The 15363-nt window shown below is 63.2% G+C and overlaps 1 protein-coding gene across 4 annotated transcripts in view; it reads right to left on the reverse strand.

Annotated features, from left to right (window-relative positions):
• Positions 1-1634: 1634 nt before the first annotated feature.
• CAMSAP1 (calmodulin regulated spectrin associated protein 1) overlaps positions 1635-15363 on the reverse strand; it is a 29821-nt gene continuing 16092 nt past the window's right edge. For all 4 annotated transcript variants that reach the window (XM_059658663.1, XM_059658667.1, XM_059658666.1 and 1 more), the window contains 12 exons: positions 11844-11983; positions 11666-11762; positions 10729-10858; positions 10275-10366; positions 9758-9842; positions 6709-9031; positions 6183-6319; positions 5729-5937; positions 5407-5509; positions 4398-4513; positions 3891-4009; positions 1635-3224 (listed from right to left, as the gene is read on the reverse strand). In XM_059658663.1, coding sequence (XP_059514646.1) covers positions 2922-3224; positions 3891-4009; positions 4398-4513; positions 5407-5509; positions 5729-5937; positions 6183-6319; positions 6709-9031; positions 9758-9842; positions 10275-10366; positions 10729-10858; positions 11666-11762; positions 11844-11983 — 3854 coding nt within the window. In that variant the 3' untranslated portion in view covers positions 1635-2921. The remainder of the gene's footprint in view (positions 3225-3890; positions 4010-4397; positions 4514-5406; positions 5510-5728; positions 5938-6182; positions 6320-6708; positions 9032-9757; positions 9843-10274; positions 10367-10728; positions 10859-11665; positions 11763-11843; positions 11984-15363) is intronic.

Here is a 15363-nt window from a genome sequence, read left to right on the forward strand (position 1 = left end):
TCAGTGCCGGAACCTTCTATTAAACGATGCTTTCTGCAAACACAAGGCTGGTTGTTTCGTTCCTGCGGGCGGCTTCGCGCTCCAGGCCTGGTCGCCCCTCCCAGCTGCCCAACTGCAAGTTGGAAACACCTGCTGTGGCTCCCACCCCTCCCAGGGCCGCAGGGAGGCCCAGCCCCAGCACGTGCCACTGGCTGGGCGCCTGGAGCAGGAGGCAGGGCTTCGAGGTCCCTGCAGCTGGGCAGCAAGTCAGGGGAGGGGAGCGCTCCCTGGCGAGCCCTGGGGTGGGCACAGGGACCCCAGGTGCTGCCCGCAGCTGTGTGGCTTGTGCTGGGTGCAGCCTGGGCATTCGGGCAGGGCTGCCTGGGGGGACGTGGGCCCAGCTGCCAAGGGAAAAGCCCAACTCGGCTCCAGGTGGGGGTGGGAGAGGGACCAGCCCCAAGGGAGGTTGCAGGCCCCCCGAGTAGCCGTGCCGGGGGCATCAGGAAGGGGCTGGCAATGGGGTGCGAGCCTCAGAGCCCCGGATGGTGTGAGGGTTGCGAGTGTGCAGTAGGGAGGCCTGAGGCCCAGCCCAGGAGGGTCAGTGGCTCCTGGGTCCCCTCTGGCGCCATCACCTGCAGCAGAGCCCCCCACCTCCTGGCACCCCTGCCCCAGGTCCCTGTGAGGGGAGGGGACCTGCCTGGCCACTGGCCGGGCCTCCAGCTGGGGCTCAGCCCCGGCCCCCACACTGGGAAGACGCGTCCTGAGACGACACCTGACTCGAGGCCGCAGGTGCCAGGTTGGGGCTTGGGTGCCCCTCACACCGAGGGGAGAGGTGAAGACACCCAGAGAGGCTGCCGTCGGTCCCACCCCCTGGGAGCCTGTCTGGGCCGCAGGACCCGAGTCCCAGAGGCCGGAGCCCACAGCCCAGAGGCAGCCGCCCCTCCCCGAACCTCCTCTCCACCCTGGGGCACTCCCAATGGCCTCAAAGGTGCCTTTCCTTTGGGGGCTCAGGCCTGAGCCCCGTGAGCTGCAGGCTGCGATGGGTGGAAGCCTCAGGAGTCGTGGATTTTCTCCTCATCCGAGGGCCGGGTGGGCCCAACAGCTTGCCGGGTGGACACCAGCTGGGGTCCGAGGTCCAGGCGGCAGCCGAGTGGCTCCAAGTCCAGGACCTCAGTCCACCTGCCTGGGGTCTCGCGGGCTGGGGCTGGGCACACTTCCTGGCATTCCCGGCCCAGGGCTGGCCAGGCCCCCTCCGTCCCCAGCGAGGTCAGCAGAAGCGCCCAGGGTGGGCCCTGGCCTGAGCCCGTCCACCAGGCCCTGCAGTGTCCGCCTGAGTCCCCAGCGCTGCAGGGCCTTCCACCGGGCTCTGGCCGCAAGCACTGAGCTGGGAAGGACATGTCATGTCTGGATGGGCAGCCCCAGGCCTGGCCGAGTCCAGGGCCTGCAGAGGCCGACCTGGGGGGCGGCTTGCACAGCCTCGCAGGTGGACAGACCGCATCGAGAAAGACCCGGCGCTTGGTGGGGACGTCCTCCCTGGCCGGGGGGAAGGGGCCGGCTTGGGGACAGAGCGGGTCCCTGGGTCCCTGGGAAAGGCTGCCAGCCCCGGAGGGGGTGTGGGGACCTGAGCAGGAAGGTGAGCCAGACCGACACACACGTGCGTCATAAAAAGCCAGTTGTCCACTTTATTACAGTTCAGTGCTTTCGTAAAATAAATATCATAGAATATCAAACAGTGAGGGACAGCACGCTGTGCAGGGCGTGTACCAGAGTTCACGGGGCCTCCCACCGCACACACGATGCGACCAGCGGCCCCTGGGAGCTGGGGAGACCGGGGAGCGGAGGGGTCGGGGGTCCCTACATCCCTTCAGGGTTCGTACCGTTTCCCCTGCCCCCGCTCCACCTACAACTACGGGACAGTCACATCATCGGACGTCCTCTCTACTGACCTTCGCTTTGTTCTGCAGTTGGAGACAGATTCAAGTAACACTCCCAAGAAAACATGTGCAAAACCAACACGCGTGACTCCAGGGGCTGCGGCAGCCGGAGCAGCGGGTGTCACGCAGGGGCCGGGGAACGTCTGCTCTGAGGCCCGGAGCCTCCCACGTCCTCGGAGCTCCGAGGACACAGCACGTGACCGTGTGAAGGTTCTAAGTCGGCGGCCAAACCGAGTGGCCAGCGTGGGCGAGGACGCACGCTCCAGGCGCCGCTCCGCCAGAAGCAGGCGCCGAGACGGACGAGTCGGACAGAAACGCGAAGGGAGCCACTCCGGGGTCACCTCCTCAGAGAAACATGTTGAGTGGCCAAGTGCTTTACCCAGACCTGCCTTTATCCCCGTGGACAAGCCACCAGCGTCCTACCCTCCTCGCCCGACGGCCAGGCCCACGCCCCTCGTCCCGCAGCCCTCGGTGCGGCGGAGTGGGAGAAGCGCCCATGGCTGAGCGTCTCGTAAACTTCTGAGCAGCAAGAACGAGCATCGTTTTCAGAAACCTTGGGATTGGACGGACACGTTGGCAGTTGACACCATCAATAAATATCAGTTTCCAAGGGAACGAGACCCCAGGGGCGCGTTCCTTTCCTGGAGGCGGTCGAGCTCCCGAGAGAGAACCGTCTCCTCCCGAGGTCGCCGCCCGCAGGGGCTGGGCCGAGTGCAGGGGGGTGGGGCGGGGGCGGGGGGCAGAGACAAAGGGAATCGCTGTGGTTTACGCTGATGGACTTCAAGTAACAGGAACCTGCCGCACGCACGCACGGCCACCGACAGCCCTGGGGACAGTGCGACGGCAGCAGCCTGGCCCGGACCCGGCGTGCACCCTCCCGCTCCTTCTGGCTCCTGGGCGGGAAGGGACCCTGCCCTCTGTCCAGTCTCTTCAAGGTCTGGGACTCTGCACTCCGTACCCGACGGGCGAGAATGAGGATGGGTGTGGGCACCGCTCGGCCTGTCCGCCTCACTTGCGCGCCTGGGTCTTCTTGGGCGCGGCCGGCCGCTTGGGCTGCCACAGGTGGTTGTGGATGGTGAGCGCGTCCACGCTGACCGACATGGTCTTGGCTGGGATCAGGTTGAACTGCTTGCGGTCGGAGCTGTACTTGTACAGCTTGTCGATCATCTTCTTGGAGATGCTCCTGGGCCCGGTGCCTGTGAGCTTGCAGATCTCCTCGGAGTCGGGGTAGTAGCAGTACAGCGCCCGGAACTGGCAGCCGGCGTCACGGAACAGGATGATGTAGTGGTTGGCCTCGCACTTCTCCAGCTCCTGCATCACGGGGTCGGGGGGGGGAGCCTCAAAGGGGTGCCCACTGTGAGCTCCCACGAGAGCCCGGCCGGAAGCTCGCCGACGCCCACCACAGCCCCGTTTCCAACTGCCCCAGGCCTTCCTGCTCACTGAGCGCGGCACCTCGCTGAAGGGCCGGCGGGACAGCGCTCCTGCAAGGTGGGAGCGGTGTGGCCCTGGGAGGTAAAGCTACCGGCACCCGAACAACGACTCACATCCCCCAACTTCCATCCTCCAGGCCCCAGGCCCCAAACGGAGCCCCTGCCAGTTCCCCACCTCACCCCCAGCCTGGGAGCCTCCCTGCCCCTGCAGCCCCAGCCCCGCCCGACGCCTGCTCAGGAACCATCCTTGCCACTCTGCCGTCTCCACTCCAAACCACCACCCCTTTCCCACCCCACCCTGGCCACCCGCCCCCACCCCGGCACCCACCCCGGCTCGTCCCGGGGCAGCCCCTCCCATTTCTGTCCGGCTTTTGTGCTTCCCCAAGGCCGCCGGGTGAGGGTGGCACAAGTAGGCCCGGGCACCGTGCCCATGCATTCAAACCCAACGAGCAACGGACACGTGTCCGTCGCCAGGATGCCTCCCGCAGGCAGCACCTCTCGGCTCAGACGCCTGGTCTCCATGGGACCTGGGACACGCGAAGCTCACCTCCAGGATGGAGTTCTTGTGAGGCTCGTTCACCTTCCCGGCCAGGCAGCAATGGGAGACGGCGTTGTGGATGATGGGCTTGTTGGACTTGCTGCTGGGCTCCTTGAAGAGCTTGGGACCTAGGAGAACGGCCGAGACGGCGCGTGAGCGTCCTGGGCGCGGAGCAGCGCAAGGCCCGTCAGATGCCCGAGATATTTTGGAAGTGGTTTGTTTGAAAGAATTCTGAGTTAAAACTTTTAAATAAACGAAGGAAAAGACCACTGTTGACCATTTATCCCCTTCCTCACGTCAGTTTCTTTGATGTAAAAACGAGACAAAGCCAGGAATGAACTTTAAAACCTAAGGTTCCAAAGGCTTAGGACACGGCTGGGCCCGGGCTGTGCACGCTGGCAGGCCTGTCACCGCCCCCCAGGCCGCTGGAGTGACAGGCAGCGCAGTTCTCAGATGGGGATGCGCCCGCCACCCCGAGCGGGTGTGCCATGACCTAAGGGGCGGGCGAGGCGTCACCTGTGTACTCGGCCACGGAGGCGAGGGAGGACGCGGCGGACGCCGTCTCCCAGTCCCGGTCGGTGCTCCTGCTGGGGTTGCGGCTCAGTATGGGCAAGGCTTCCAGGGACTCAACCCTGAGGAAAGGGACAGGGGACGAGGGATGGTCACGTGCGTCCTCTCCCACCCTGACCGTTGGCAGTGGGAGGGCACACCACGACCGACTGAGCGGTCTGCTCCCCACAATCATGAACCTGGTGAAGACACAGAAACCAGCCCCTCCAACACGTGTCACAGAGCGGACAGGCTGCAGGGAGCCGCCTCCACAGAGGCAGTCCCTCCGGCAGCCCGGGCCTGCAGCAGGGGAGGCTGGGCCCTGCAGCCGCCACACAAAGGCCAAGACCCTGGAAGGAGGGCAGGCACGGGCCTGCACTGACCACAGCAGAGTCTCCGTGCTGAGCAGAGGGAGCCGGCGGCTGGAGCTGGGATCCAGCTCAGGTAACCCATTCCCGGAACGAACACCCAACCAGAACCCAGTCTGAGAGAAATCCTCCCCAAAGCTCAGGCGACAAGAGACCACCGGACATGGCAGAGGGGGACAGGCCTGTCCAGGGGGCGCAGGGAAGGACAGGTGGGGGGACCTGCGACCAGCAGGCCCCAGCTTCTCCTCCCCAATCACTCGTCAATCACAGGGGACTCTCAGGGCCGTGAACAGGCCCCTCGTCCAAGTGTCTGCGGCTCTGAGGACACACCCTCCCCATGCTGTTCGCACCCAAGGGCACAGCCTGAACCTACGCATGGGAACCCGCACTGAGGGGCGCTCAGCAAGCACCGGCCGCACACCCGTGTCCAGGTCGAGAAAGAGAGGGCTGAGGGGGCTGTGGACAGAGACCCGGGACACGGGGCTGCAGGGACCATCGACGGCGGACACGGCTCAGGACCCCGTCCAATGCCCGACATCTGACCGTGGCTGTGGGGCCGACGGTGCTGGCTCACGCATGGCGGCCGGAGAGCACCCTCCTGTCCTTACCGCGGGGCGGGCGTGCCCCCCGAGTGGACGCTCTCGGGCTCGGTCGTCGCCGCAGAGGCCAAGGACAGGCTGGAGCCCGACTGGGCCCGGCTGAGGTTCTCCGCTGCCAGAGACAGAAATGCTCTCGTAAGACGTGGGTTCGTCCTGCCAGGTCTGTGCAGCAGAAACGAAGGGACCAGCACCCCCCACCCCCGCCCGGTGCCGTCCTGAGCTCTGAAGCCAAATCTCCCGGCCCAGGGAAGCCGCCTGCACGTCATCCCACTGCCCCCCGGCGTAGGGACTGGGCGCTGCCCGCCGGCCCGCCCGCCCGCCGCCCGCTTACGGGTGGAGGAGCACTTGGTTCCCGAGTCGCCGCGCGGCTCCTCCCGGTGGACGGACTTCGGCCGGGGCTTTCTCGGCTTTGCCTTCTGGGTGCCCAGTCCCTGCTCCTCCAGAATCTGCTGCTGCTTCCTCCGCAGGTATTCCTGCTTGATGAGCTCTCGCCGCGCCTTCTCCTCCTCCTTCCGTATCCGGTCTTCCTCGGCTTTGCGCCTGACAAACGCCCAGACAGTCCTGGTGAGAGGCACGGCCTCCCGCCGCGGTGCCTGGGGACCCAGGGCCAACGCCTGGCCCAGTGCCGTGTCACCTGGCGGCGGGATAAAGGCACATGGCTCCCGGGTCGGGGGGGAGACCGGGCGGAGCAGGATCAGGAGAAGCGACAGGAGCCTGGCCCTGCCCACCCTGCCGCACCCCCCCCCCGCCCCCGCCCCCGCCCCGCCCGCCCACAGCCAGGCTACCTGGCCTCGTCCCTCTTGAGCTCAACTTCCGCCTCCAGCTGCTGCTTCCGCACGCGGGCCTCCTCAGCCTTGCGCTGCTGCTTCAGGAGGAAGGCGGCCCGCTTCTTGGCGAGCTCACCCTCCGCCTTCTGTTCATCCTGCAGGACGGACATGGTGCAGTGGTGCCACCGCCCAGACGCCCACCCCCGCCCCCGCGGCCCCCACCCCCGCCCCCGACGCCCACCCCCGCCCCCGGGGCCCCCAGCCCCGCCCCCGGGGCCCCCACCGCCGCCCAGCAGTCTGCAGCCCAGGCTGGGACTCCACACAGCCCAGACTTGCGCTTCCCCCTTCGACCTGACGAGCCAGCCCACCTTTAGGCCAGAAACACAAAGGGAAAAGGCGCTCCCAAAGCGGTCGGCTCCCCCGTCCAGCCCGTGTCCACAACAGGAGCTCGCCCCCCGTCTGTGTCTGCGGCCCGGCCCCGAGTGAAGGTTTTGGTGGCACCCTCACCGCTAAGGTGCAGTGGACACGGCTGCCAGCCGCTCACCTTGAAGAAGAAGCCGACACCCGACTTCTGGTCGCCGTCCGTGCTGAGGTCCACCGAGCTCTCGGGGCCCGTCGGCCCGTCCTCCTCGGGGGCCTTCAGGTCCGACAGGTCCACCTCGATGAGGCTGGCCTTGCTCCGCGCCGGCCCGTCCGCGGGGACGCCCTCCTCTCCCGAGACAGCGGGGGCCCCGAGCCCCGCCTCTTTCAGGCCCAGGCCCAGAGCTTCTTTGAGGCTCATCTGCTCCGACAGGATGTTGGCGTCTTTGGGCGAGGGCAAGGTGAGTGCCCGCTGGTTGCTGGCATCGTGGAGCCGGTAGCTGTCGAAGAAGCCCTTCTCGGGGGGGTCACTCCCGGGGTCTGCCGCCCCGTCCCAGCCCGGGTCGGGGGGCGTCCGCGGCGGGAAGGGCCGCAGGTGCGGGAGGGCCTCCACGCTGGGCGTCGGGGTCTTACTTCGGGAGCCCTGCTGCCTGTCTCTCGCGACCTTGAGCTCAGCGGGTCTCCCCGACCGGGAATTCCGACCCTGCCCCAGACGGGGAGGCCTGCGGTGCCCCGTCACCCCCGTGGGAGACAGAGGCTCCACAAAGTGGATGGACGCCTTGACTTTCGGGTCCGCGGCGTTGTTTCGGGCCCCGGGGGCGGGGGGCACAGGGGACTTCATGAGCAGCTGCTCCTGCTGCTGGGAGATCCTCAGGATGGCCTGCTGCAGCGTGCTGATGGTCTCGTTGAGCTTCTCGATGGAGAGGTCCCCCTCGCCCGTGTCCAGCCCGTCCCCGGCCACCTCCAGGAGGGCCGCAGACAGCGCCTTGCTCTTCTCCAGCTCGGGCAGCGCGGCCGGGTCCTGCCTGTGCTGCTGCAGGAGCGCCAGGCCCTCTCTGTCCGCGTCCTGACACTCGCCCGCGTCTCCCCGGCCCTGCTCCCGAGCCAGGAGCGCCTCGGTTTTGGACACAGCACCGCTGAAGTCCTCCTCGTCGGGCTCCGGCTTCAGGGGCTGGGGACCGGCCTCGGCCTTGCCCTTCTTGACCACGTGCAGGAAGGCGGCCTTGCCCAGCTTCAGGCGCTGCCGGGCGGACAGCGCCTCCATCTTCTTCTTCTGGGCCTCGATGGCCCGCCGCTTCTCCTCCAGCTGCATGTGCAGCTGCACCAGCTCCGAGGCCAGGAGGCTGGCGTGGTCCCGGCCCTGCCGGCCGGGGCTCTGCTCCCTCTTCTGCTTCCACGTGGTCAGCGGGGCCGGGCCGCTCTCCGAGGCGTCCGGCGTGGTCTTCTGGGAGCTGCTCGTACTGGACTTGGTCTCACAGCTGTTGAGCCGCTGGAGCTTCCGCTCTGCGAAGCTGGTCATTCTTGCGCTCCCGCTGGCCACGGAGGCGCCGCTGAGCTGGGAGACGGTGCTCAGGCAGGGGCTGGAGCGGCCGCTGGCGCCGTCCTTGTCCTCGTGCTCCTTCACCTGCATGTCCTCCTGCAGCTTGGCCGACTCCTCCTCGCCCGCGTCCCGCCCCATCAGCACGGGGAGGTCCTCCCCGAGGAAGTCGTGCTCGGCCTCCTCCAGGTCGGCGACGTCCGAGTCGGAGTCCTGCCTCAGGACGGCCCACGGTTCCGGGTCGCGGGCGAGCGGGCTTCTTGCCCGGCCGCCGTGCGGCCTGCCCCCCGGGGCCTCGTCGGCTCCGGCCCCGTGAAGAAAGAAGCCGCCGGGGGGCTGTCCCTGAGACGAAGGATGGAAGCTGCCGCTGGCCAGAGGCTCCCCGCGGGCTTCCCCGGCCGGCAGCCCCACCTCAGCACACAGCTCCGCCGAGGAAATCGGGGTGAAAGTCCTATTCAGGTCCCGAGGGCCGCCGCTGCCAGGCGCCTTCCTCCGCCCCAGAGGCGGGCCCTCGCCGGGCCTCCTGGCTGCGCAGCCCCGCAGCCGCCCTTCCCCGCACTCGTCCTCCTTGCTGACCGCCTGCTTCTCCTTGGCGGGCCGCAGCACGGCCGGCATCAGCGGCTCCAGGAAGAAGCTGTCGGGCTTGCTCTCTAAGGGGCCCGCCGGCCTCTGGGGAGACCTGGCACTTGTCGTGGGGCCCAGGTCACTGCCGTGGGGAGCCCCGTTGGTCCTAACGATGGCCACGAGCTCCTCGTCCTCGTCCTCGATGTCGACATTGTTCAGGAGGCTTTTCCCGCTGGCCCTCAGGGCGGGGGTTTGTGGCTGGTTCTGCGGGGTCAGGGGGAGGATGTTGGAGGCCAGGCTGTCCTTGCTGATGGAGCGGGCCAAGCTGACACTGTCGCCAGAGCCGGGGTCCGCGTCGCAGCTCGCAGTGTGGTGCAGCGCGAAAGGCGCTGGCTGAGACGCGGGCCTGCAGCGGAGGAGCCACTGTCAGCCGGAGGGACCGGCAGTGAGCCAGCAGCTCGGCTGGGAGCCCCGGCTGTGCAGCCAGACCCCTGCCCTGAGCCGAGGGCAGAGCTGGCTTCCGGGAGCGACTCAAACACTTCGCTCCCTGGACCTCTTCACGCCCTTAACAACGACTGAGGACCGCAAAGAGCTTTTACTTGTTGTGTTTATCCTTACTAATCAACGTGTGTCATACTGGAAACGAAAGCTAAAACATTTCTGATTCAAACTTGCAATAAAAAACCTATTAATGAAAAAGGACCACATTTCCTAAAACCCCGGAGTTACAGCGTGAAGAGCAGTGCGGCCTCACTTCTGCAAGTCCCGGCATTGCCCGGCGGGTCCTCACACCTGGCTCTGACTCATCACCCGCCAGGGTGCCCTCGCCGCTGCCCACGAAGGCCCTCCAGGCTTCAGTGCTCCTGGGGTCTGGGGGTCCAGGCCACAGCAGGAGACGGCTGTTAGTCTAAAGCAGTGGTCGGCAAACTGCGGCTCGCGAGCCACATGTGGCTCTTTGGCCCCTAAGCCTTAGGAGGACCCTAATTAAGTTAATAGCAATGTACCTCCCTATATAGTTTAAGTTTAAAAAATTTGGCTCTCAAAAGAAATTTCAATCGTTGTCCTGTTGATCTTTGGCTCTGCTGACTGAGTCTGCCGACCACTGGTCTAAGGAACAGTTTACACGGTTCACCTGTGTTTTTTTTCTGGCCACGCTACCGCTGCTCCCCGTGGCTGCCCATCCATGCGGGTCAAGGAGTTGGACCGGTGTCGCTCATCTGCAGGCGGAAGAGGCAGGGATGTGATCAGCAGGAGGAAGCCAAGGTTATGTCCTTTGAAACTCGTCAGCACAGTAACCGTTTCTCACGGAAATGCATCACTGAGAGCAGACCATCACACAGGTCACCTCCAACAGTATCCACGGTGAGTAACGTGAACTCAGTAGTGATCCCTCCGCGTCAGGACACAACATGGCCCGACCTCTAAGTCGCCGTGAGTGCACTCGGCTCTCGCTCAGGCACGCACAGAGACTCTACGCACCTCACACCGTTCACGGGTTAATGGTGTTTCCACTCTGAGGACAACAGACTCCATGGCACACGGGCCCAACTGAGCTCTCTCCTGCCCAGTCCTCACTAGCTCCCCGACTGCTGCGCCCCAAGAACTGCTGTGCCAGTGGCTGTGAGGAGAGGAGGAAGGGCCGCTCTTACCCGGCGGGTCCTCCCCCGGTGCCGCCCTCTGCTGCCGCTGCCGCAGGGGCAGTAAGGGATGCGACGGGCTGAAGGCAGAGGCCCCTCTCCCCCTGTCAGGAGAGAAATCGGTGGGTTAGCAACCTTCACGGTCAAAAGCAAATACAAAAGAAACCACAGAGACCATCGCCAATTCACACCACAGGTAAGAATTTCACTGATTCTTTGAGAAAAATTATTAAAAGAGAAATAAACCAAAAGGGTACCAAGAACTTCAAATTTGGAATAAGTAACCCAAAACCGCAGGTGGGGACAGACTGGCTTCTGGTCACCGTCTGTGATAAAAACCCGAGTTTCCAATTTTAACAGCAAAATTCAAGAGCGCATCCCGCCTCCCTCCTGCCTCCGGGAGGAAGTGTACCAAGAAAAGGGACAGAGCGCCACGACTCAACTCCGACAGCGACAGGCAACTCACAGAGGGTCAGGCTCCTCGGCTGGCGGCTCGGCCGGGCTCGCTGCCGCAGGGCAGCCCAGGAAGCTGCGCTTGGTGGCGTTGGAGATAGGGACGGGCGGCCGGCTGCTTTTTTGGTGTGACACTGTTTTTGCTGAAGAAATAGAAATTTTACAGAAACGTCCATATGAGTCACAGTTTCTTAAGTCAGCAAGAAGCATCTAAAAAACCTGCCGCTTCTATAAACACCAAAAATAACATCGCTTTTACTGGAAACCAAGCTTCTCCAAAAAAAACTGGCTGTGAGTGCAGTGCTGAGCCTGAGCTGGGACAGGGTCCCTCCTCGGGTCTGGCGCGGCCTCAGCGGGTTTGCTGGGACCACGGAGGAGGTGAGCGCCTTCCGTGAGCAACGGGCACGTGGAGTCCAGGGTCACGGAGGGCCCAGTCGGGCTGAGTTATGGGTTCCTTCGCTCACGCTGCAGTGAGCTTTCCGTACAGCCGGGGCCGGTTACCTGCTGTCGGCGTGAAGTATCTGCTGTGAGGGCAGGTGATTTCTTTTTCTTGTTTTTTATCATCTTTCCGTGAAAAAAGGCCCATTTATTGTGGCTGCTTTACCCACGTTCCCCTGGGCCGATCTCTTGAGAGTCTCAGGAAAACCACAGGAAGGAACGCGCTCGCCCGCATCACCTCCTGGAACCTGAGTCTCCAGGCCGCAGGCCCTGACTCTGGGGAACATGGGTGCGTCCCGACCCTGCCGGGGGGAGCAGCCAGCACACTCAGCCCAGCGGCCCCGCCTCCCAGACGCTCAGCAGGCCCCGGGGCCCCTCAGACAGGCCGGGCTCTCCCCCAGATGCAGCCGTTCACGCCCGGCACCGTCGCTGCCCAGGAGCCAGGGAGCGATCCGGAGCGTCCGAGGAGGAAGCTCCCGGGAAGCCGCCGCCAGCCGCCGCGCCCCACTCACCGTCCTTCAGCTCCTGGACGTCCCTGGGCTGGACAAAGTCGGGCCTGACGTTCTCAAACCACCAGAAGAGCTCGGCAATGAAGACCATCACGTTCGGCTGCGAGAAAAACAGAACCCAGGGCGCGATGAGCAGCTGCGCGCGCGGAGCTTTAGCCGTGTGCTGCGTAGTCATGGTTACCTTCAGCACCAGGGGCGCGTACAGCATGTCTTCCAAGGTGAGGTAAAAGCATCTGTTCAGGTACTCGTTCGAGAACTCCCTCAGAAGCCGGATGTTGTACAGGCTGTCAGCCATCGACGTGACCTCCTTCAAGCACACGTCTAACAGAGACACAGAAAGGACGTCGCTAGGACGACGTCTGAGTCACAGCGTTGGGAGGCAGCGCGGTGCTCAGGTCACAGTGCCTGACCACAGACAGGAACCACGCGGCTGGACGACCTGAGGAATCTCAGGATCGGAGCCCAACTGTCCATCTCTAAAAAGAGCCACAGAAATCACTTGGAATCTTAAGCCTGGGCTTCCAGGATGGACAAGAACCACCCCCTTCAGTTTATGAAAGGACACGCAGAAAGCCGGTGCGTGTTTAACCATCGGGCACCCTGCGTGATTACCTACGTGTGGGGGAGGGGCGTAAACTGAGACATGCCAGGCGTGCCCACGGAACAGCACGGGGGAGCTGGTCACAGCACTGGGACAGGCTGCCAGCACCCTCCCTCGGCCCCCCGGGGTGGGAGTGCTCTTTGGGGGGCCCTCAGGCAGGAACCACTAGGACAGCTAAAACAGCTCCAGACTAAGTCAGAAGCCGCTGCAGCGACAATTTACGTGAACTCTGCCCGTAAATAGGAAGGGAGGGGGGAGGCAGGTGGCAGAGGGACCCGAGGAAGTGAACGCAGGGACTGGAAGGTGCGCAGGTGAGACGGGAGCGCCCAGACTCCGGGGCTTGGGTCCCTGGCGACACCCTGCACTGGGCGCTCCCAGGGGAGCCAGTCCCAAGCTGAGTAGCAGTGCACATGCCTAGTGCTAAGAGATGTTCCTCTGAAAAAACTCTGGTCGTGAAATATGACAGCCGTGTGCGACCAGCCCCCAGGGGCCTGTGCCGGGTGGAACCAATGTCACCGTCAAACCGCGTCTGATTCCGCCCCCGCTCTGTCAAAGCCCAGCTCCCCAGGCAGCCGCCCTCGCCCGCCCCCAAGTTGCGTGGCCCCTCCCACTCGCTGTGTCGTAAACCGTGTGTCCGGAACAGCAGGCTGCTGGCCGCTCGCTTACACTGACACTCCTGGTGGCACGGGCCTGCACTGTGCTGCCTGTTTGTTCCCTCAGCTCGGTATTGTTTCCCCCCAGATCCGGTTGATGGGATGGACCCAGGCATTCGCTTGAACAGCTAGCGTACTGCAGTTCTCACTGTCACAGAAATGCCATGAAAACCAATCGCCGTGGTCTCTGCACCTGCATGCCGAGGTTGCCCAGCCAACCGCCCCACCTCCACCCGGGGGGTGTGAGAAGTGTGTTGCTGGGGCTGCGTGCTGGCTTCCTCCCGTGAAAAGCTGCTCTCCCTGCAGCTCTGATTGTCTGCCTTTTTCTTATTGGTCTGTAGGAGTTCTTTGTGTGTCACCAGTGTCCCAACGCACAGATTCGTGCACATGGAAAGGAAATTAATTAGAAGAAATGTTTTAATATCGCTATCCACCCTTTCTCTATAATAGAAGTGTCAACCAAATTCACGATCGACAATGAGGGCTTTGTATGTATTGCGCATGTGTGAGTCAACTTAGCCTTTTATGTATCTATATAATTAAAGGGTAATATGCAAATTGACCCTAACAGCAGAACGACTGGGAATGACTGGTCACTATGACACACACTGACCACCGGGGGCAGATGCTCAATGCAGGAGCTGCCCCCTGGTGGTCAGTGTGCTCCCTCAGGGGCAGCTCTGCTCAGCCACAAGCCAGGCTGATGGCTGCCAGTACAGCGGTGGTGGCGGGGGCCTCTCCCGCCGCCTCAGCAGCACTAAGGACGTCCGACTGCAGCTTAGGCCTGCTCCCCGCTGGCAACTGGACATCCCCTGAGGGCTGCCGGGCTGCCAGAGGGATGTCTGACTGCCAGCTTGGGCCCGATCCCCCCCCAGGGAGCTGGCCTAAGCCAGCAGGTGGACATCCTCCGAGGGGTCCCAGACTGCACATAGGCTGCTCTGAGGGACACCCCCTCTCCAAGTGCACAAATTTTTGTGCACCAGGCCTCTAGTATAGAATAAACTTGCTTAATTAGACCCGCTTTTTGATTTAGCTAAACTTTTTCCAGCCCAGTGAAGCACCCCAACTTCTCTTTCAGGTAATTGTCAGCAACACAGCAGTAAACATCAACACGAAGCAGGTTATTATTGTAGATCACACAGGGAGAACCAAGGGTAAAATATTTAACTGCAGCCGTGTCTGACTATATTCTGCGCAGTGAGAAAATCTGAAGTCATTTTCAAGGTCCACCATTTCTTTTCAGTTGGGTCAAGTTTCTAATGCCCGTTTTGAGTCTCCTATCTACCTTCTCCAGGACGTCTGTGAGCATCAAATGAGATGAGACACGGGAAAAAGCTTCACAGACATTTGGTTACAGTGTAAAATGTTTGCACCTGGCTATAAAGCAAGTCGTGTTCTTGGGCTGAAGAAACTGCAAGGAGGCTAGTCGCTAGGGAGAGGAAGCCAGGCGTTGCTATGTGATGTCATTACCCAGCACCCACAATGACCGTTTAAGGCTGGGCTGTGGGCCGCATTTTGCACCATGGGGTCTTGGCAGTGTTGGCTGTGATTTGGTGGGGTGCCACTTGGGGGAAGAGAAGTGTTGGATTGTCGGTGCCATGTCCGTGGAGCCGTTTATTTTTAAATGGCCAGTGCACGTCATGGCAGCTCCTGTGCTGAGCGTCTGCCACCTGGTGGTCAGTGCACGTCATAGCTACTGGTTGGACGGACAATTAGCCTTTTATACATATACTAGGGGCCCGGTGCACGAGTTCGTGCACGGGTGGGGTCCCTCTGGGTGGCCTGCAGGGATCGGGCCAAAACCCGCAGTCCAATGCTGCCAGCAGCTCCTACCTGCTGCTCCTGCTCATCCCGGCCCCACTGTGCCTGCTGTGGGCTCAGGCCCAAAAAGTCCCGATTGGGAGAGCCCTGCGCCCGGCACCCTCCCAAGGGGAGTGGTCTGTGGGATCAGGCTGAAACCGGCTCTCCGACATCCCACAAGCAGTCCGGGATTGTGAGAGGGCACAGGCCGGGGTGAGGGACCCCACTGGTGCACAATGGGGCCGGGGAGGGACCGCGGGAGGACTCCAGGGTGTGTCTGGCCCATCTCACTCAGTCCTGATTGGCTGGGCCCCAGCAGCAAGCTAACCTACCCGTCGGAGCATCTGCCTCCGGTGGTCAGTGCATGTCATAGCGATTGGTTGACTGTCTGCCCCCTGGTGGTCAGTGCACGTCATAGCCAGTGGTTGAGCAGCCTTAGCATATTACGCTTTGATTGGTTGTTCAGTTGTTCTGCCGTTCAGACTATTTGCTTATTACCCCTTTGTTATACAGGAGGATCATTGTATAGGACTAAAGGCCCAGTGCATGAATTGTGCATGGTGGGGTCCGGCCAGCCTACCCGATCAGGGCCGATCAGGGCTGGGCCGGCCGGGGGGAGGGGCCGCGGCAGGTTGGCCAGCTGGCCC

The sequence above is a fragment of the Myotis daubentonii genome, chromosome 11 (assembly GCF_963259705.1).
Source record: "Myotis daubentonii chromosome 11, mMyoDau2.1, whole genome shotgun sequence".
NCBI classification, from domain to species: Eukaryota; Metazoa; Chordata; class Mammalia; order Chiroptera; family Vespertilionidae; genus Myotis; species Myotis daubentonii.